The sequence below is a fragment of the Ambystoma mexicanum genome, chromosome 13, assembly GCF_040938575.1.
Source record: "Ambystoma mexicanum isolate Mex_15411 chromosome 13, UKY_AmexF1_1, whole genome shotgun sequence".
Taxonomy (NCBI): Eukaryota; Metazoa; Chordata; class Amphibia; order Caudata; family Ambystomatidae; genus Ambystoma; species Ambystoma mexicanum.
In genome coordinates, this window is record NC_090938.1 from 373,483,174 (window position 1) to 373,503,946 (window position 20,773).

General features: G+C 50.1%; 1 protein-coding gene across 8 annotated transcripts in view; it reads left to right on the forward strand.

Annotated features, from left to right (window-relative positions):
• The window catches only part of CHD8 (chromodomain helicase DNA binding protein 8), a 1,687,145-nt gene that overhangs the window by 1,151,458 nt on the left and 514,914 nt on the right, over positions 1-20,773 (forward strand). For all 8 annotated transcript variants that reach the window (XM_069633907.1, XM_069633913.1, XM_069633911.1 and 5 more), the window contains exon 28: positions 340-391. In XM_069633907.1, the coding sequence (XP_069490008.1) occupies positions 340-391 (52 nt within the window). The remainder of the gene's footprint in view (positions 1-339; positions 392-20,773) is intronic.

Here is a 20,773-nt window from a genome sequence, read left to right on the forward strand (position 1 = left end):
TACAGTTAATTCTATAAATCAATCTAAAAATGCATTTTAGGATAATCTTGTCTTGTTGAAGACCTTTCCCCAGACTCTTCCCCGCTCCCCCACACCAACAAAGAAAGGGTTGATTAGTCAAAAAGCGACCCATACCAGAGAATCGCATCTCTAAGATGAGTGAACAAACCACTGGAAAATTATAGATTGAAACTATTGAAAAGGCCTGCAGATTAGCTGGGGTGCTTTGTTTTGTTTGTCATTAATATCTCTGATCACATGATTTTACCATTTGTGTGCCACAGTTTGGGCTTTTCCTCGAGGACATTGAAATTATTTTCTTTCTTGCTCTCTGCTCAGGGCGAGTTGATGATGCTGGATGAAGAGATATCAGTGGTGGATGGAGAGGAAGGTAAGGTCTTTCTGTGTTAGTTTAATGAAAACTGTGGATTATGAGAATTAATGCAATACACTGCTTTCCCTATGAAAACTGTCTAAAATCCTGCTGCAATTTAATTCCCTGAAACCTGTTGTCTTGAAGGACTCAGTTTACTTCCGAATGTTTGCTTGGCTCCTTGTGACTGGGATTCAAACAGGGTTTGAAGTGTTTTGCTTATATACCAGGCGTTTGAGCAGGCCATATCTCACGGTTAATGTGTCCAAATTTGGTTTTGTTCTACACACCGAAGTACACAAATGCCTTGTTATCCAGCATTAGATCTTTCATAGATTCACCTGCTATTTGAATATTCTCCTTCAGGTTGGGAAACCTCAGTAACAGTAAAGCAGTTTACATTTAGATTTTACAAGTGCTGTCACTTTAGTGCTCTTTTAAAGGAATTTGGGGTCATATTGCCCACAGCCAATTGTTAGGGAGAATTCTCATAAATGTGCTAATTTGCTAATTCCCTTATACCTTAGAGACCCCTGGCTCTTTTTGCCGGACTTTTAATTCCGAACCTGGAGAGAGTAAGACCTTTTTCCCACTCTCATGTAATTTTCTGTGATTTGGCCTCTGTGTTTCTTTTGACTTTGGAGCCTGGCAAACTGTATAAGCAACCTCTTTTACATTGTGCCACACAACACCTTCAGTGCAGTGGCACAGGGAAATTTCCCAAAGGTTTAGATAACTTTGCTTGAATAAACTACTGTTTCCAAGAGCAGTGAAGTGAAATTGACTTTACTTACATTTTGTAACTTCCTAGACCCAGCACACACTATAAGGTGCTGGAGGGGTTACTTAGTATCCCCCCTTTGTCTAGTTTCTCATGTAACATTTTTGTGTTACCCTTCCTTCAATAAATGGCTGGTGGCAGTGGTTTACTTTTTACTACCATTGTGTGGTTTTACGGCAGGCTGCGTTCGCAGACACGGTAAGGCACCCATGGGGTGCCCATTTTGTCAAAATGGCCCCAGTCGTCTTTTTTGCCATTTCTTGTCGGTAATGTCCTCCTTGAGATTTACTATGCGCGCCCAACCAGGTTTGGTCCCTTAGTTTGTTTTGTCTGTCTTTGGCGGGATTCACGAGTGAACCCTGCCTCTGGCTCCGGTATCTCTGGCAGGGGCAGGAAGTGAGGGAGGTGCCCGAAACTCCCTGTGCTTAGTCCCCTTGGTTACAGGAATGCACCCAAAGGTGACTGGCCGGCTGGCTGCCCGGCAAGGACAGCCACCCTGCTGTGTGATTGGCAGCTAGGCTGGGAGGAATGGGGGAAACCTGCATAAAAGGCAAGGCTTTTTGGCTTGGAAGGCAGAGTCGACTACTGGACGAAGGAATCCGAAGAAGAACTTGGAAGAGACACATGCTGCAACTCCTGGACCGTTGGTTTGCCCGGTGAAGACCTGCTGTTGTGCTGAAGCTCCAAATTTGCCTCGACTAGAGAAGCCCTGCAAAGACGACTTCTCCCTTTTGAGTTGGTTGGACCAATCAACTCCAAAGCAAGCCTGTCTGGACATCCTCTCGGAGCTGGCTGTACTTCCATTGCCTCTGCAGGAACCGAAGTGCCAGGGAGAGGAGCACCAGATGGAGTGCACAGCTTTTAAGTCGGACCCGAGCGCAAGTAAGATCCTCTGGACTACCATGAAGCAGGACTGACCAAACCTCCGCCACTTCAACAGAATGCTGGACCCCAGATGCAAGGAAAGTGCATTAAGGTATCGGAGAACCGCAGTGGTGCTGTTTGCGACAGCCGTGAGGAGCTGAAACCGCGAAGTGCCACTGATCCGAAGTTTGCCCATTGCTGCTGCCGACCCTCCAGCCGCAGTGCAGGAGTCCCCAGACGTCCTCCCTCTTGTCCCCACGACTGAGGCCCAATAACCCAGGATCTGCAGACCTACACAGGAACAGAAGCCAGCTGGATGCAGGTTTTCTTCTAACCAAAGTTACTGTTACACTAAGAGGACTTACTTCTTGTCCTGTAGCCTTGTTTGTTCTCAGTTGAGACTTGTCTTGGTTGCCCTTGGAGAGTTGCTTTAAGCTTTGCATCTCACAAGCCTCACAGTTTGTGGCTCTACAGTGATTTCATTTTCTACAAACATTTCTAAAACATGAGCAAGACTTTTTACCTACCTGCAGGAAGTGCTTCCGCTCACCTAGACTTTTGATCAACTAACATTGGCTGTCCTGGCTCCCTGAACGACGACTCTTACCTGTTCTTTGCTTTTCCCCAAGAAAGGTGTTATTTACTTTGCATTGGAGGGTTTTTAAAAGTACTTACCCGCTTAAGAATATTTGTTAAGGAACAAGTTACTTACCTGTAACTTTTTTTCCACAGCATGGGTCTGGCATGGATTCAAATGCTCATTGAATATTCCCCGTCATCCGGCTGGGAATCCTTGGTAAATAAACAAAAAAACAAAATCAGTTTCACTTCTGAACTGTCTTTCTCCTAACAACCAATCACTGGTCTCTGGGTCATACTGCTCCCAGCCAATGACTGCCCTCTACAGAAGCCCCTCCTCTGGCAGCCTTCTCCAGATTTGGTAGCACGTAAAGTGGCAGTAGGACCAAGAGAAGTGCCGCAGAGGGGTAGGCAGGAGGGTTTGCATGTGAATCCATGCCAGATCCATGCTGGAGAACAGTTGCAGGTAAGTAACTTGTTCCTTCTCCAGCAATGGGGTCTGGCATGGATTCACATGCTGATGAATAAAGAATAAATAGCAATACACACATGCACAACCACGGGAGGTGGCAAGGCTCAACATTAAACATCTCAAAATTAAGCATCTCTTACCTCCTCAACAGGCTCACCTGCAAGCGAACAGATTGCACAGCATTGCTTGGCCGACTCTAGACTCCTCCCTGGAATCCCTGTCGACGCAGTAGAATCTCATGAAGGTGTGTGTCGACCTCCACTTAGCAGCCCTGCAGATGTTCAGCAGGGGCACACCAGACAAGAACGCTGTAGTAGCAGCGATCGCTCTTGTCGAATAGGCTCTTGGATGGCCAGGCAATGGTCGGTTTGCCAACCTGTGAGAGTGAATTATGCAGCCGGAGAGCCACCTGGAAATGGAAGCCTTGGATAGGGCCTTTCCAGTATTCACAGGGCCAAAGTTTACAAAAAGTTGCGACATTTTATGGAAACTCTTCGTGCGGTCCACATAGAACTTCTGCGCTCCAGCCACATCTAGCGAGTGCAAAGTCCTCTCAACTGGCGACGAAGGCGTCGGAAAAGACGCAGGTAACACGAAGGGCTCATTTAGATGAAAGTCCGACGGCACTTTGGGAATGAAGGAGGGGTGCGTCTGCAGCACCACCCTTGTGTTGTGAAAAGTCAAGTACGGTGGCTTACAGGACAGGGCCTGAATCTCCCACTGGTCGTGCAGAGGTGATGGCCACAAGGAATGCTGTCTTCCATGATAAAACCTTCAGCGGTGCTGTGTACATAGGCTCGAAATGAGGACTCATGAGCCTTGTCAGAACCACATTGAGCTCCCATGCTGGGGCCATCACCAGCGGGAACGAACGAAAAAGTCCTTTGATGAACTCCTTGACCAGATGGTGTGACCATAACGATGGCCGTCCCGGAGCCCTGTTGTAGTGGGAGATAGCCGCCAGATGAACCTTGATGGAAGCATGAGCCAGACCTGACTTGGCCTGCGACCACTAATACGGCAGCACCTGCGGAGCTGTAATTCGTAGAGGGTCGATCTTCTGTCGATCTTCTGTGCACGACATCAGACGGCGAACCACTTCCACTTATGGCCGTAGCATTTCAGTGTAGACAAAACCCTGGCCTTGGCAAGCACCTCCTTGCAGTCCGCCGGGACATTGTATCCCCCAAATTCTCTAGCGCTGCAGTAGCCAGGCCTGCAAGTTCAGTGACCCTGGATCGTGGTCCAGAATCGCGCCTACTTCTCTGGCGGGAAGATCTGCGGGTGCCGGAAGCTTGACTGGAGGGGACGCTGACCAGTCCAGAAGGTCCAGGTACCATATCTGTCTGATCATCCGGCACCGTCTTAGTTGATTGACTAGTTGAAGCAACGGCAATGGAGGGAACACATACAGGAACAGGCCGTCCCAGGGGAATGAGAATGCATCCCCCATGCTCCCTGGTTGGGGAAACCTGCTGGCGAACCTCCGGCACTTGGTGTTCGTTTCCGTCACAAACAGATCGATCTGGGGATTGCCCCATCGTCGGAACAGAAGATCCACTTGGTCCTGCCGAAGCTCCCACTCGTGGCAAGAGCGCAGCTCCCTGCTGCGGGAGTCGGCGACTGTGTTCTTCACTCCTGCCAGATGAAACGGGACGAGGAACATCACCTTGGCAACGGCCCATCGCCATAGATCTTGCACCCATCTGGCGAGCGCTGGGCACCTGGTGCCCCCTGCTTCACGATGTAGAACATCGTGGTGGTGGTGTTGTCAGTGAAGACCTGTACCACCTTGCCCTTGAGGGACAGAAGAAAAGTCTTGAGGGCCCAAAACACTTCCCGCAGCTCCGTTAACATTGATATGCAACAACTTCTCCGGCAGCCACAGGCCTCTTGCGTGGAGACTACCAGTGTGTGCACCCCATCCTTCCAGGTAGGCGTCCGTCGTGACTGTCTCCTGATGAGGTGGGATCTGGAAGTCTGCGCGTGGACTCCCCACCGCTGTATCACTCAACGGAAACACTTGTCGAGAGTGATCTTGTCCTCGAAGCTTCCCGTTACCTGAATCCAACGGGCATCCAGGAACTCTTGCAGTGGGCACATCCGTAGCCTGCATAGCCGAATGAGGTATATGCATGACATCATGCCGAGAAGGGACTTGATGGACCTCACCCTTGCAATCTTCAGGTTCAACAACCGTTGTATCTTGCTCAGGATGACCGCTATCCTCTCCTTGGACAGACGCCAGGCACAACATCATTTTGAGCCGAGACCCCAGAAACAGCACGTCTTGTGATGGCACCAAGCAGGACTTCGCATAGTTCACCGAGAACCCCAGCTCTGTCAGCAGCTGGACGGTATTTGCTGTGTGTTCGACAGCGATGCCGCTCAATTTCGCTCAGATGAGCTTGTCGTCCAGGTAGGGGTAAAAGTGGATCCCTTGTAGACGCAGCCGTGCCGCCACTGGTGCCAGGCACTTGATGCAAACCCCTGGTGCTGACTTCAATCCGAAAGGGAGTGTTAGGCAAAGGTTGAATGCAGTACCCTATGGGAACACTACAAGCAACTATGACTACAGGTGTTAGCAAACCAACCTTTATGTCTGTACCACAGTTTTGGTACCAGCCAGGCTTATCTCAAGAGAGGAAATGTGAGCAGTAATGATGCTACACAGAGGTCCACTATCACAGGTGTTCAAATCAACTCTTACACTCAAGGTTTCTTGGTTAAATACGTATTTATTAACCAGTCAGTTGTAAAACATTCAATAGAAGGAGGCAATCATATAATAACATACAAATATACTTCAATACTATACACTCTAAGTTTTTGAATCGGATAAGACCCTTTTGGGATGGCCCGCAGACACAACCTACAATCGCAGTTGACTTTAGTAACAAGGGTGCTGGGGACATGAATATCTTACTGTTGGCAAAAGGCAAAGGTTATTAGAACATACAAGGTTATAATATTCTTACAGTGTAAATACTTGAGCTCACCAGAAGAGTCTTTTCAATTCAATAGGCTAGGCCAAAGTCAATGGGATTAAGTCTTGGATAGGGTAAAGCAGTTCTGGTTGTTAAACGGAAAAGTCTCTGCACAAGTTCTTAGAAGTAGTTTGTAGAAAGAAGAATCATATGTTGGGTCACAAGCTGATTAGGCTTATGAGTTGCAAAAGTTCCCAGCACTATCGCTGCGAGAGGTAAGAACTCAGTCTTGTTTTACAGTACCTTACAATGACGAAAAAGAGGAAGCTGATGACTTGAGTTCCTGCAGATCTCACTGTTCCTGGGCCTCAGTTGTGGGGACAAGAGGGAGGACGTTGGGGGACTCCTACACTGGGACAGTCAAACGCTCTCAACTGGCAACTTCAATTCCAGTGGCTGTAAGTAACGCACACAAACTGGTGACCCTCTCCCTGGTTCTACAGTTTCCTGCAGGAACTCTGAGGAAATTCAACCAGCTCCGAGATTGGGTGTCCAGGTGACTTACTTTGGAGTTGATTGGTCCCACCAACTCAAAGGGAGAAGACGTCCTTGCAGGGGCTTCTCCGTCGATGGGAACATGGCGATTCGGACCTGCAGCAGGGCTTCAGCGGGCAAACCAACGGTCCATGAGTTACAGCAGCCGTCCTCATCAAGCTCTTCTTCGGTTCCTTCGTTCCAGTGGTCGACTCTGCCTTCCAATCCAAGAGACTCGCCTTTTATTCAGTTCTCTCCCATTCATTCCAGCCTAGCTGTCACTCACCCAGCAGGGTGGCTGTCCTTGCCGGACAGTCAGCCAGCCAATCACCACAGAGTGCATTTAGGGTAGATACCACTGCCACCAGCTAAGTCTTAATGTTAAGGCAGCGAAACCAGGCTCCAAGAGGCACAGACAAAAAGGGATAAGAGTTAACCCTTTACAATACTCCATGTAAAATGGGGTGTACTGAGTCTGTGTTTTAAAGTGACTATATAAAGTTAATGGCAACTTTACCTGTTTCTGGGGGACAGCAGTGAGCCCCAGAAAAATGGAGTCAGGGGGAAGTCTCAAAGACCACCCTGAGCCACTGCACTGAAGGTGCTATGTGTAACACACACACAAAATGGTGCACATGGAGTAGGTGAGGCTCCAGTGCCCAAGATCACACAAAGTAGAAATACACATGGCAAAACGCATGTAAGAGTGGGTAATAAGGATCACACTCTTACCAGGTGAAATAAATCCTAGATATCCAGCAAAGCTGCTGGGGGACTCACTAGGTAAGGGGAATCGACCATTTATGAGAATTCTCCCTAACACCTATGGAGTTGGTTAGACTCCATAACCAAAGAAAACACAAGGGTAAAACACATATCAAAATACATGAGAGCGTGGGAAAAAGGCTCACACACTCTCCAGGTAAAAAAAATCAAGTCCTCAAAATCCAGCAAAGTTGCTGGGGGTCTCTAAGGTGAAGGGAATTAGCATATTTTTGAGAATTCTCTCCAACACGAAGTGCCTTGAACTGGTAATGTTGCCCGTGAACCACGAAGCGCATAAACTTGAGGTGTCCTATGTGGAAATGGGCATCTTCCAAGTCCAACGATTATAGAAAATCCCCTTCTTCCAGCTGTCCTAGCACGTGCTGAAGGGTGACCATCCGAAACCTCTGGGATTTGATGAACTTGTTCAGATGGCGGACGTCTAGGATGGGCCTCCAACTGCCCGTCTTCTTCTTGACTAGTAACTACCAAGAGTGCACTCCAGAGCCTCTTTGGCACAAGCTCTATCGTGCCCTTCTTCAGCATGGCCCGCACCTCCAGCAGAAGCGGACTGATGTGGTTTTCCTGCCTGGCCACTGGTGGTATGCAAGGACACTTTCGTTGGAATTCCAGGGTGTGTCCTTGGGCCAGAGTATCTAGCACCCAACGGTTGGTGGAGATGGACCTCCACACGCTGGCGGGCGAAGTTTGCCAGCCGGCCTCCCACCGGGGTGCGCGGGTGGGGGCCTGACGTCACGGCCGGTTCAATCTTGCTTTGCCGTGCAGGCACCGCCTTGGGGACCTTGGCGACGACTGCAACCTCCTCCAGACTTGTTTCAGCCCCTGTAGGCCTCCTGGGCTGAAGAGCGGGATGATTGACGGTAGGACAAAGAGCTCCCCCCGGATCCTTTGGAGTAACCTTGGGATTTACCTCCGAAAGGATGGCCATCGCTGTTGAAGCATGGCCAAGGCACGAGCCGTCTCGGTGTCCGCCTTGATGGCCTGAAGGGACTCGTCCACGGTCTTAACAAACAAATTGTCCTGGTCACAGGGAATGTCCAAAACCCTCGACTGCACATCCTGGCGAAGGTTAGTTGCCCTTCTCCAGCATGGGGTCTGGCATGGATTCACATGCTCATGAATATTCCCCGTCGTCATGCTGGGAATCCTCGGTACTGAAAAAATCAGTATCAGTTTTGTTTCTGATCTGTCTTTCTTAGTAGTAACCAATCACTGGCCTCTGGGTCATACTGCCCCCAGCCAATGACTGCCCTCTCCCTAAGCCCCTCCCCTGGCAGCCAGCCTCAGATTTTTACTGCACGTTCAAGTGTTGGGAGTCCTTGTGCTATAGCTCTCGAGCTTTTACTGCGTTTTGCATTTTTTCAAAGAGTTTAATCTCATTTTTTCGGTCAATCGAGCCTCAAGATCCACCGTTTCTACTTCCGATCAACGGGGACCCGTTTCGGAATTTTCTACGCCCCTCAAGGGCAAAGTTTCGTCGAGTTACACTTCTTGGAGGATTCCAGAAGATCTGAGGCCTACCTCGTGGACATGGCCCAGGACAAGGGAAGCTTGACACCTGGATCCAAGCTGTTCAGGAACTGCCCTGGATGTGGATTATAGAATGTTTTCAAGGAGGATGAGCATTCGAGATGTCTCTACTGCCTTCACGAAGACAAAACGCATGTGGAAAAGGACTATGCGTTTTGCAAGAACTTGTGGGAACGGACTATGAGGGATCGTCGGATCCGCCTCGCCAGCTGGCTGGAGAAGGGCCCAGCAGGTGAGAGGAAGAAGAAGTCAGAGCGGTCTTCTAAGTCCTGTGAGGTCGCCCCAGCGACAGGGGCCCAACAGAAGGCAAAGAGTCTGAGAGCCCATTTGACCAGAGCGATTGCTGCTACCATGGCGTTCCTATCTGGTGGTCCCCTGCTGGACATCTGCAGGGCTGCTACGTGGAGGTCGACGCACACCTTCACGAGATTCTAATGCGTCGACCAGGATTCCAGGGAGGAGTCCAGAGTCGGCCGAGTAGTGCTGCACAACCTGTTCGCCTGAAGGTGGGCCTGATGAGGAGGTAAGAGCTGCTTAATGTTCAGTTGTTGTAATACTTGATGTTGAGCCTTGCCACCTCCCGTGGTTGTGCATGTGTGTACTGCTATGTATTCTTATATTCATGAGCATGTGAATCCATGCCAGACCCCATGCTGGAGAAGGAACAAGTTACTTACCTGTAACTGTTGTTCTCCAGCATGGGTCTGGCATGGATTCACATGCAAACCCTCCCACCTACCTCTCTGCGGCTCTTCACTTGGTCCTACTGCCGCTTTACGTGCTACCAAATCTGAGGATGGCTGCCAGGGGAGGGGCTTAGGGAGAGGGCAGTCTTTGGCTGAGGGCAGTATGACCCAGAGACCAGTGATTGGTTACTACTAAGAAAGACAGATCAGAAACGAAATTGATACTAATTTTTTCTTTACCGGGGATTCCCAGCCTGATGACGGGGAATATTCATGAGCATGTGAATCCATGCCAGACCCATGCTGGAGAACAGTTATAGGTAAGTAACTTGTTCCTTAACCATCCTCGCCGACTAAGGCAAAAGCTGTTGCCCATTTGGCAGAATCCTGTGTCGGCAATATCCATGGCCACTATAATGCCCTGGTCCGATGCCACCTCGCCATCCTGCAGGATCTCCAATGCTTCTGCTCTCTTGTCATCGGGAAGGAAGTCCAGGAGGGGTGCGATCTTAAACCAGAGCTTCCTGTTGTAGCGCGCCACTCTGGCGAGGGCATTGGCCGCCTTGATGGTCGTCGCTGCGGATGTGATGACTCGTCCCATGGCGAATAGCTTCTTCCCCTTGCCATCCTGGGGGTGGGAGAGGGGTCGTTGACACGGAAGAGCCAGAAGATTTCTTCCTCGCCACCACCGAATCAGGGGAAGGCTGGGACCTCAAACACTTTGGTGCAGAGTCCGGCACCCTGTACCTTTTTCTTGTAACGGTCCCTCGTCCCAAATCTCGTCCAATAGCGGGATCGAAAGTTTGGTCTTCCTCTTTAGCCTTGCGGTGTTGGTACAGGAAACCCGCTTTCTTCTTTTCCTCAGGGGTCAGTTGAAACTGTTCAGAGGCCCTAGAGATCATGGCATGGAACAAGCCTATCTCGTTGGGTGGTGAGGCTCTGGGTGGCGGAGACGGGAGGTGCCCTAACCTGCTGTCTGTGCCCATGCCCGTCGTCACTGTGTCCGGGTCCGTTTCCTCCCTCGATGGAGGGGAGGGAGCGAAGGGTGAAAAGGCAGTGGAGGGTGAACTCTCCTCTTCTTGGCAGGGGGCTCTCCTGATTGTCCAGGTGTCGCGGGGGTCTCCCGCCGGCAGATGGAGCATCCTTGTCCAGATCTCCGAGCACAAGGTGTGCAGTGCCTGGAGGATGTCACCGAAATGTCCGCTTGGGGTTGAGGTGGTTGCTGAGGTTGCTGAGGTGGCGGAGGTGGGAGCGACGGCGGTGTAGGGTCCTCCAAATCCTCCACGCCCTGCTCCTCCTAGTCCGTCTCGTCGCCACTCTCAACGTCTCCCTCGTCTGAGTCCCTCATGTAGGACTTGGCCTCGACAAACTTCTCTTCCAAAATAGTCTGGAGAGTAGAAAGCTCCTCCTCGGACGAGATGTCTGTGCCCTGCAGGACTACAGTGCCCCGCCTTCTCTGCATCCAGGGGAGACAGTTTCGGCGAGATGATCGGCATCGCTTTCTCCAGTGTCTTCTCTATGGCCTGAAAAGCCGATTCCCTCCTGGCAGGCAGGGAAAAACTTGCCTTGGGGGCTGTACCCTGCGAACCTGAATCCGCGGCCTTTGCCAGGGACGCCACCACTCCTTCAATGAAAGGCTTTGCCGGGTGAATAGGCCTGTACTACCTTGTTCGAGCTAGAGGCCTTCACCTTGGGGTAGGGTAGGCTCACACCCCGCTCCCCCTTTGCTTTCTCCGTCTGGCCCATCCGGGGCTTCTCCAGAAGCTTACCCAGGTGAACCGACTTCCTCCTTTTCTTCACCGGAGTGTTGGCTCGTGGTCGAAGGTGCTGGAGACACTGTGCTCGCCTTGGCCGTTGGGGAGCTCATCGCAACGGCGCTCCAGGTGACTGCGGACTTGCAGTGCTTAGCCTTATATGTTGGGCCCCTGTCGCCGGAGCGCCCTCAAAGGTCTTAAAAGGCAGCTCAGGTTTCTTATTGCGGCTGGGGGAGGCATGCTGCTGGGATTCACCCGTAGCATGGGCTTTGACTGGGAGCCACTCGGTGAGACACCTGCGCCGATCCTTCAAGGTGCGGGGGACCATCTCCTCGCAAAACGCACATTCCTCCTCCAGGTGCATTTGGTCCGAATGCAGACAGTAAAGGCACACAGAGTGGCAATCGTCTGAGTAGATGTTCCGTAGGCCGCATCCTGGGCAAACCTTGAACAGAGGCGTTGAGTCTTCTTTCTCCTCCATGACCACGCGTTGTAGGCCTTAAAGAATCTTCTGGAATCCTCCATGTTAGGCAGAATTTGTATGCAGTTCCCTTTGGGATCACTACACACAACTAGGACTACAGATGTAAGCAAAACCAACCTTTGGTAGAAGTCTGTACAACACAGTTTTTGGTAGTGGAGCTGAGCATCCAGGCTTATCTCAAGAAGGAATGTGAGCTGTAAGGGTGTTACACAGAGGTCTATAATCACAAGTATTCAAATAAAATGTTATACTCAAGGTTTCTTGGTTAAACACTTATTAATGTATTCAACAGTCAGTTATTAAACATTCACTAGAAGGCAATCTATATCACACAAAAATATAATTCAGTATTTTACACTGTTTCTGAGTTATTTAAACTACTTTGAAGGAGGAGTAAAATGGCATTGAGTACTTTGAAGTAGGAGCAAAAAGGCACAAGTCAATAAAAAGAAGATATAGATATACTCTTAGTGCAAATAGTTTGACTTCACCAGAGGAGTTGATTCAATGCAATAGGTCAGGCCAAATTCAATGGGCTAAAGTCTTGTATACTATAAAGCAGTTCTGGTAGTTAAACGTAAAAGTTTTTGCCGAAGTTCTCAGAAGTAGTTTGTAAAAGAAAGATTCATATGTTGGGTCGCAAGCTGACCAGGCCTGCAAGTTGCCAAAGTTTCAAGCACTTTCGTCCTGAGAGGTAAGTTCGCTCGGTCAGGTTTTCACAGTACCTTACAATGACGAAAAAGATGCAGCTGAAGACTTCTGTTCCTGGCAGTTCCTGCAGATCTCGCTGTTCTGAGCCTCAGTCTCGTGAGGACAAGAGGGAGGACTTCGGGGAACTCCTGTACTGGGACTGGTCAAAGCTGGCACTTGGCAAATCTTCAATTCCGGTAGCTGTAGACAAGCACACAAACTGGTGTCCCTTTCCCTGGCTATTCGGTTTCCTGCAGCACTCTGAGGAAAATACAACCAGCTCTGAGAATAGTATGCCGGTGGCTTACGAGTTGATTTGTCCCACCAACTCAAAGGGAGAAGTCGTCCTTGCTGGGGCTTCTCTGTCGAGATGAACTTGGCTATTTGGACCTGCAGCAGGGCTTCACCGGGCAAACCAACGGTCCAGGAGTTGCAGCAGCCGTTCTCTTCCAGCTTGTCTTTGGATCTTTCGTTCCAGTGGTCGGCTCTGCCTTCCAAGCCAAGAGACTCGCCTTTTATCCAGTTTACTCCCATTCATTCCAACTTAGCTGCCACTCACGCAGCAGGGTGGCTGTTCTCGCCAGACAGTCAGCCAGCCAATCACGCCAGAGTGCATTTGGGTCTCCTAGGAAACTAAGCACAGTGAGTTTCGGGCACCTCCCTCACTTCCTGCCCACCAAAGACACTCTGGCGCTAGAGGCAGTCTTCAGTCCTGAAGCCTGCCAAAGGTGGTGAAACAAAGGGACCAAACCTGGTTTGGCGCGCAGAGCTTTCCACAAAGAAATGGTGAAAAAAGAAAACCGGGACCTGTTAAAACAAAGGAGACTCCGACACCATTTTGAAAAACATGGCTACCATGATTTAGCGCTACCGGTGTTCACGGTCGGGAAAAATCATGGTAGTTAGCTGTAAGACCACTGCCACCAGCCATTTCGATAGGAAAGGGTAGCATTTGACTGCTACATGAGTATCTAGACACAGGGCGTAAGAAGTAACTCCTCCTGCACTCTCTTGTAAGATAGTGTGTGCTGGATCTAGAAATTTGAAAAGACTATTAGTCAATTTCACTTTATTTTCTCTGGGAAACAGTAGTTTATCCCCAAAGAAGGTATTTAAACCTTTGGAAAGCCTAAAGGGCTGCCCTGTGCCACTGCACTGAGGGTACTGTATGACACACATGAACAGATGATGCTGATGGAGTCTCTAAAACTCCATAATCCAAGAACACAAGAGTAAAACACACATCAAAATACATGTGTGTGGGGATGGGGGGGTTTAAAAAAAAATCCAGTCCTCAAAATCCAGCAAAGTTGCTGGGGGACTCTAAGGTGAAGTGAATTAGCACATTTTTGAGAATTCTCCCTAACACTCCAAGAAGCAAACTCGACAAACTCGCCCTTGAGGGGTGTTGAAAGTCGTTAAAATGGGTCCCTGTTAATCGGATGATGGATCGATTGAGCTTGAGGCTCAATTGACTGGAAAAATAGAGTAGACTCTAGGAAAAAGCGCAAAACGAAGTAAAAAGCCTGAGAGCTAATCAAGAGGACTCCCACCACTCAAACGTGCGGTAAAAATCTGAAGATGGCTGCCAGTGGATTGGCTTACATAGAGGGCAAAACAAAGCACAAAACTGTTTATGGGGTTGCCCAAAAGCGTTGTCACACTGAGAAATCAGTTTGTCGAGTGGAAAAGGTTACAAGGGACCAGCTTCGCTAACTGGGCTTTCCAAATCATCTCTGGTGCACTGTGTAGTGCTAAAAGACACATGCTGGACCATCTGGTCTTCACATGTGTCTGCTGCCTTGCAGATGAAGCACATTGTTCTCTTTTAATAGGTGTTAGGGAGAATTCTCTGTTTAGGCTGAATTTCCTAACCTAGTGAGTCCCCCAGCAGCTTTGCTGGATTTTTGGGGTTTATTTTTTTTTCTCCTGCTAAGAGTGAGACTCTTACCCTCACTCTTGGGCATGATTTCAGTGTGTTTCTTTGAATCTAGATGTGTTTAATGGGCTATGGGGTCTTTTACTCCATAGGGCTTCATGTGTTCTTGTGATGTGTGTTACACAGCACCCTCAGTGCAGTGACACAGGGGTGTCCTAGTGACCCCCCAGTATAGACTCCATACCCTGGGACTGACTACTGTCTCCCAGGGCATGTAAAGTCACCATTGACTTTACTAGTCTTAAATTCTGAACAGAACCAGTACAAACCATCATATTGTGGACGTACTGGCGGGGGCAATTCAATTGCCCCGGGGTCTGTTAGTCGAGGGGGCACGTCTCCGTCCCCCCTGATCGAGTTTTGGCTGGTGGCAGTGGATACTACTTTTTTTTTTAACTTATTTTTGGCGGCAGAGGTATACATAGGCACACACATCAATCCAGCAGGTGAGCAGTACAGTCGCATTACAACTTGGTACAAAAGTCAAACAAATCACAGTGGTCACAACAAATCAACTGAGCTTCACATGGGAGAAATGAAAAGATGAGTTCACGGTGCAGGAGTAAATTTCGCTGGAGTAGGGGACGAGCCCGACCCGGGCGCGCCATCACATTGACTGCTGAGGTACGCATTAAATTCAACCCAAATGTTTTTGGGGCGTGAATGGCCCGGGAGCATGGTCAGATATTCCTCTTCGCAGTTTCGTGACCAGGTGAGCAAACGCAGCCAAGTCTGGAAGACCGGAGGAGAGGAGCTCCTCCAACCCTGGAGTACACATTTCTTGGCTACCATACAGCCTATGTTCAGAAACTTAGCCAAGCTCCCGGTGCAGACCCACTCCCCCCCACACACCCCAAACAGGACTGCCAAGGGATCAGGGTCAATCACTGTGTCCGCTATTGCAGCAAGTGTTTCTAGGATGCGCTTCCAGAATTCTGACAATCTATCGCAGGACCAAAACATATGTAAATGATCAGCTTTTTCGGCCCCGCAACGTGGGCAGGAGTGCACAGTGGCACGGGTGAACCTCGAGGTGTGATGTGGAGTATAGTATAGCCTGTTTAAAAGCTTGTATTGCATGGCACAATACCGAAAGTTTAGAGAGACTCTTTGAGTGTGAAGACACATTCCCTCCCAAATCTCATCGGAAATCTCCAGACCCAATTCGTCTGCCCATTCATCACGTGCCCTAAGAGCCAGATTCGGGGTAGTGTCCTCCAGGATCTTATACAGAGAGGATACGACGCCGCCGGCGCCACCAGAATTAGCGATGTATGCAATCGCCGGAGCATCCGGGGGCTTGTCTGGGAATGAGGGCCACATGGCACGAAACGCTGCGCGGAGTCTATAGTATTGGAAGAGTTTCTACTGCGGAACCAGTGTTTCCACGTCTGGGGTTCAATAAATCTGCCCTCAGGGTAAAAGTCTGATAAAGCCTGATAACCCAGTGAACTCCAGTGTCGGACCAAGGCAGTGTCATGTGTGGGTTCCTGCCCGGGGAAGGACCTTGCAGGAAGTCATTTGTAATATGAAGAGGACTCAGGCGTCGGGTAGAGCAGGCGCATCTAGGCACGGAGGGTCACATCGATTGGAACAATAGGGGAGTCGGGTGTGTAATGTTGGTGCAGAATGAGGAACATTATGTTGACACCAGCGGCTGCTAGCCGCTCCAGCTTGACATGCGGGCGCACTGGAGAACCTAGGTACCAATGAGTGGCGTGTTGGGCTTGGGCCGCAGTCCAATATAGGGTCAGATTAGGAGCCGTGAGACCCCCTCGCTTGTATGGGAGTGCCATGTCAGTCCACTTCTTGCGAACCGCACCGGAGTGCCACAAGAACTGTGCGCAGAGCGAGTGAAGTTTGGTGAAGTAGGCCTTCCCGGGCCATAAGGGTATGTTGGCAAAAACATAAAGGAGCTTGGGGAGTAGAATCATTTTAATGAGGGAGAGTCGACCAGCTATAGATAGCGGGAGAACATGCCATCGCAGCAGTTTAGACTCAACAGTTTGCGCTACAGCCGTGTAGTTGTCGGCCAGTAAAGCAGGCTTCGTCAGGGAGATATGAACGCCCAAATATCTGATACCATCCGGGGACCAGCGGAGAGGGAATTCAGTAGCGGGTTGTTTAGTCGATTTAGTAAGTGGAAAGATCTCGGACTTGGAATAGTTAATTGTGAAGCCAGAGTGGGCGCAGATACGGGTAATGTCCCTCAAGATGGGGTCAAGGTGGGTTGTGGGGTCTCGAATATACAGTAGGACATCATCTGCGTACAGGGAGATGATCTCAGGGTTATCTTTCAGTCTGATCCCCCTGTGAGCGTGCCGAGCACGAACCCAGTCTGCCATTGGCTCTATCACTAGGGCAAATAGGATCGGTGAGAAGGGACATCCCTGGCGGGTGCCCCTAAAAAGTGTGAAGGGATCAGAGGTTAGGGAGTTAACCCGTACCCGCGCCACAGGGGAAGTGTACAGCAATTTAATGAACCTGATCATATTTGGACCGACACCCATTGTCTCCAGCACCAGCCACATGTACCGCCAGGAGACCATATCGAAGGCCTTCTGGGCATCGAGCTTGACTGCCACGGCCTGCGCGTCCTGGTTCATACGAGACATGGCGTTAAATAATCTCCTGATGTTGTGGGAGGTAGCTCTCCCAGGGACAAAGCCAGACTGGTCTTCATGAACTAAATATGTCATGATGGGTAGGAATCGATTTGCTATAACTTTAGCGAAGACTTTTGTGTCAAGGTTCATGAGAGAGAGAGAGAGGTCTATAAGATCCACATTCATCTTCAGGCTTACCAGGTTTGAGCAGGACCGTGATAACTGCTTCCCGCATGGAGGGGGGAAGAGCAGAGACCCGTAGTGATTCGGTCCAGACCTCGAGCAGCCTAGGGGCTAGTATGGCGATGTGCTCTTGATAAAATTCGGCAGTAAGTCCGTCAGGACCCGGTGCCTTACCTTTGGGCAAGTCCGAGATGGCGGACACTACCTCGTCCAAGGTGATTGGGGAATCTAGTTGCTCTCGCGTGGAAGGGGAGATCTCCGTAGTGGGAATCTGGTCAAGAAGGTCGCGGGTGTGTTGCTCGGTATGCTCAGCAGGCTGGGTATAGAGGGAACTGTAAAATTCGGTGAAAATATCTAGGATTTGTTGGTCAGTCCACAGTATGTTTCCCTGTTTATCTTTGACTGAGGTGATCTGAGTATGGCCAGACTCCCTCCTCACTAGTGTGGCTAACGTTCTCCCAGGTCTGTCCCCCTCACCATATTTCCTGGCGGCTTGTGGGCGGCTGAAATATTGGACCTCACTGGTGGCAAGAGCATTGTATGTATGGAGCTCTTCGCTAATCTGAGCGAGGATAGTGTGATCTGTCCCAGTGGAGCCTCGCAGTTCCAATTGCTTTAGTTTGGTTTCGGAGCGGCCAAGAGCGGCTCTGATTGATTTTAATACCCCCGCCTCCCATGAGATAGACATACCTCTAATATATACTTTGAAGGCGTCCCACCTAACCGCCGCCGAGGTGTCTTGAAGGGAGTTGTGCCCAAAGAAAGATTCGATATCCGCCAGTATCTCAGCCCTGAACACAATGTCCCGGAGGGCCTCGGATTTAAAGCGCCAGGTGGGAAATTTGGGGACAGTGATCCCTAGCCCAACGGTCAATGTAATTGGAGCGTGGTCTGAGTGTGTGCGGGGCAGAATTCGGGAGCTCTCAATTCTGCCCATCGTATCCCTTGACACCAAGAACAGGTCTATCCTGGACCAACTGTTATGCACAGACGAATAATAAGTGTATTCCCTCTGCTGGGGGTGTAGTGTCCTCCAGACGTCACAAACATTGAGCATCCCGATGTGGTCTAGCAGTTTACGGGCAGCTCTGGACAGAGCCCGAACAGCCGTGCCAGTTCTATCCAGGACAGTGTCCAGTATAAGATTCAAATCACCACCCCATATTATCTGAATGCCAACATAACCCAGCAATATAGAGGTGATAATGTCAAAGAATTCAGGAGAGTCGACGTTAGGGCAGTAGGTATTAACAAGCAGATATTCACTGTTTACCAGTGTGCAGTGGAGTATGACATAGCGTCCCTCTGGGTCAATGTAGCTTTTATGCAAGATAAACTTAATGGATTTGTGAATCAACGTGAGAACGCCCCTAGCCTGGGTGGAGTAAGAGGTGCAGAATCTAGCGGGGCCCCATGTCGGGGCTATGGTCCTCGGCATGTGGCCCGCAGAGTGTGTCTCCTGCAAAAACACTATCTTACACGCATGCCTGTTAGCATAGGCCAAAATCTTGCAGGCCTTAGTGTGGTTGCTCAACCCCCTGATGTTCCAGGACATAACGAGAGTGGTCATTACAGTGTCGGACAACTAATCCCGTAATGCACAGTTAATGTACCTCCTAAATCCAGCGATAGCATGGGCTTCCAACTGTGGCGCCGAAAGTGTAATCGTAGCCAGACAATGTGTGCGCCGTGCAACCTCGTGTGCCTTTTTTAAATAACACCCCGTTCCCAACCCCCTCCCTCACCACTGCCCCACAGGCAGCAGTGTGCTCACTACCCGCCCTTAACTGTAAACGGCTGGGCCATCCCCAACTTGGCCCGAGCTGTCCAAAAGCCCAACCAGGGCTAACACACAACAATAGTATAAAGAACATTGCAATCGCGGTGGGGTGCGCCATTGCCGTGCACTGGCACGCTTTGGACCCAAAGGGCCGTTGCAAAACAAGCAGTGAACCGCGGTATCCTAGTGCTAGCATATAAATCTAACTATCAGCAGGGCCTACCTACCAGGCTCTGGGACATTGCAAACCGAACACCCATACCGCCAGGAAAACTCAGGATGAACAGCTCACCAATACATTCAAACTAGCAGTAAGTATTAGAGACGCTATCCGACATGTGAGCTGTCGGAACCGCATACCCGGATAAATGGCATAACAGGAGAACCATTAATACGGTCGACGGCCAGCAACCCTCACAATACCCCGTAAACAGGACAATTAGAGAGAGCGGGGCCTAAGTCAATTTCAGTCATTGTTCATGATGACTTCGGCAAGGGGATGAAGAGGAACATGTGCCTCTATAAATTTCACTGCTTCCGAAGGGACCGTGAAAAAATAGTTTGTTGTTGAATGTGAACTTCAATCTCGCCGGGAACAGTATGGCATAAGGGATATTCCTCTCTCTGAGCAGCTTCTTAACACCGAGAAATTTCCGACGCTCCTGCTGAACACCAACTGAGAAGTCAGGGAAAATCCAGATTACTTGCAATTCCATTCTGAGCTCACCTTTTTCGCGTGCAAGCCGGAGAATCAGGTCACGGTCTTTAAAACTGAGGATCTTTGCAATAATGGGTCTCGGGAAGTCTCCAGGCTTAGGGCGTGGTGATAGTGCCCTGTGGGCTCTCAACTGTGAAGAAGGGGGACATGTCGGGGTTGCCCAGGAGGTCTTTCAAGAGGCTCTCAACTGCCAATTCGAGTTGGCCCTTCAGTGCATTTTCCGGGACTCCAACAATACGTCTATTGTTCCTCCGCGACCTGGATTCTAACTCATCGCATTTGGCCTTCACCGTCTTCATGTCCATGACCAAAGTGGATACTGTGCCCTGTAGCGTGGTTATATTATCTTCGTTAGCACTTATCCTATTTTCGGCCTCTGTAATTCTCGACCCATGCTGGTCCAATGTAGCTTTGAGAAACGCTACATTTGCATTAATATCATCCAGCTTTTCATGGAAGGCAGCAAAATTTCTGGCCATTGATTCCATCATGGATTGTAGGTCTGTGGGAGGTGTTTCAGCGGTCGGCAGTGAGTCCGCCCGCTCCCCCTATGCATGGGCCGAGCCAGATCTCGGGGCGGCTCTCGCAAATTTGTCCATGGCTCCGGTCTTATTATTATTCCTGGATCTATTGGGCATGGCGCGGTACGGCCACTAGAAATACGTATAGCCTCTGAGTGGTATGCCCGCAGATGTCACATGTCACAGGAGTAGAGGTGAGCACTATCTTGGTGAAAGTCAGAATACTGCTACGCAGTTCAAAGAAGGTTAGCAGGCAGGAGGTGTAAGTGCCAGGAGCCAGGGGTCAGGGGGGACAGTGCCCAGGGGGGCAAGCCAGGGACCGCTGTGGGGATCCGTCCCAATGGCAGAGATCAAAAGGTGTTCAATGCACGATGAGCCCAGCCCAGGGTGGCCCAGAGCCATGAGGGAGCAGGGGCAGAGAAGCAGCGGCGGTCCCGCTCAGAACAGTTCCCCCGCTCCTCACCTGTATCCAAGTCACGGAGTCCCAGCAAGCCCGATCCGCCCCGCGGCCACAGCACACCAAGCGAGGCACAGCAAACTGCCAGGGGCCGCCCAGGAGCACCGGC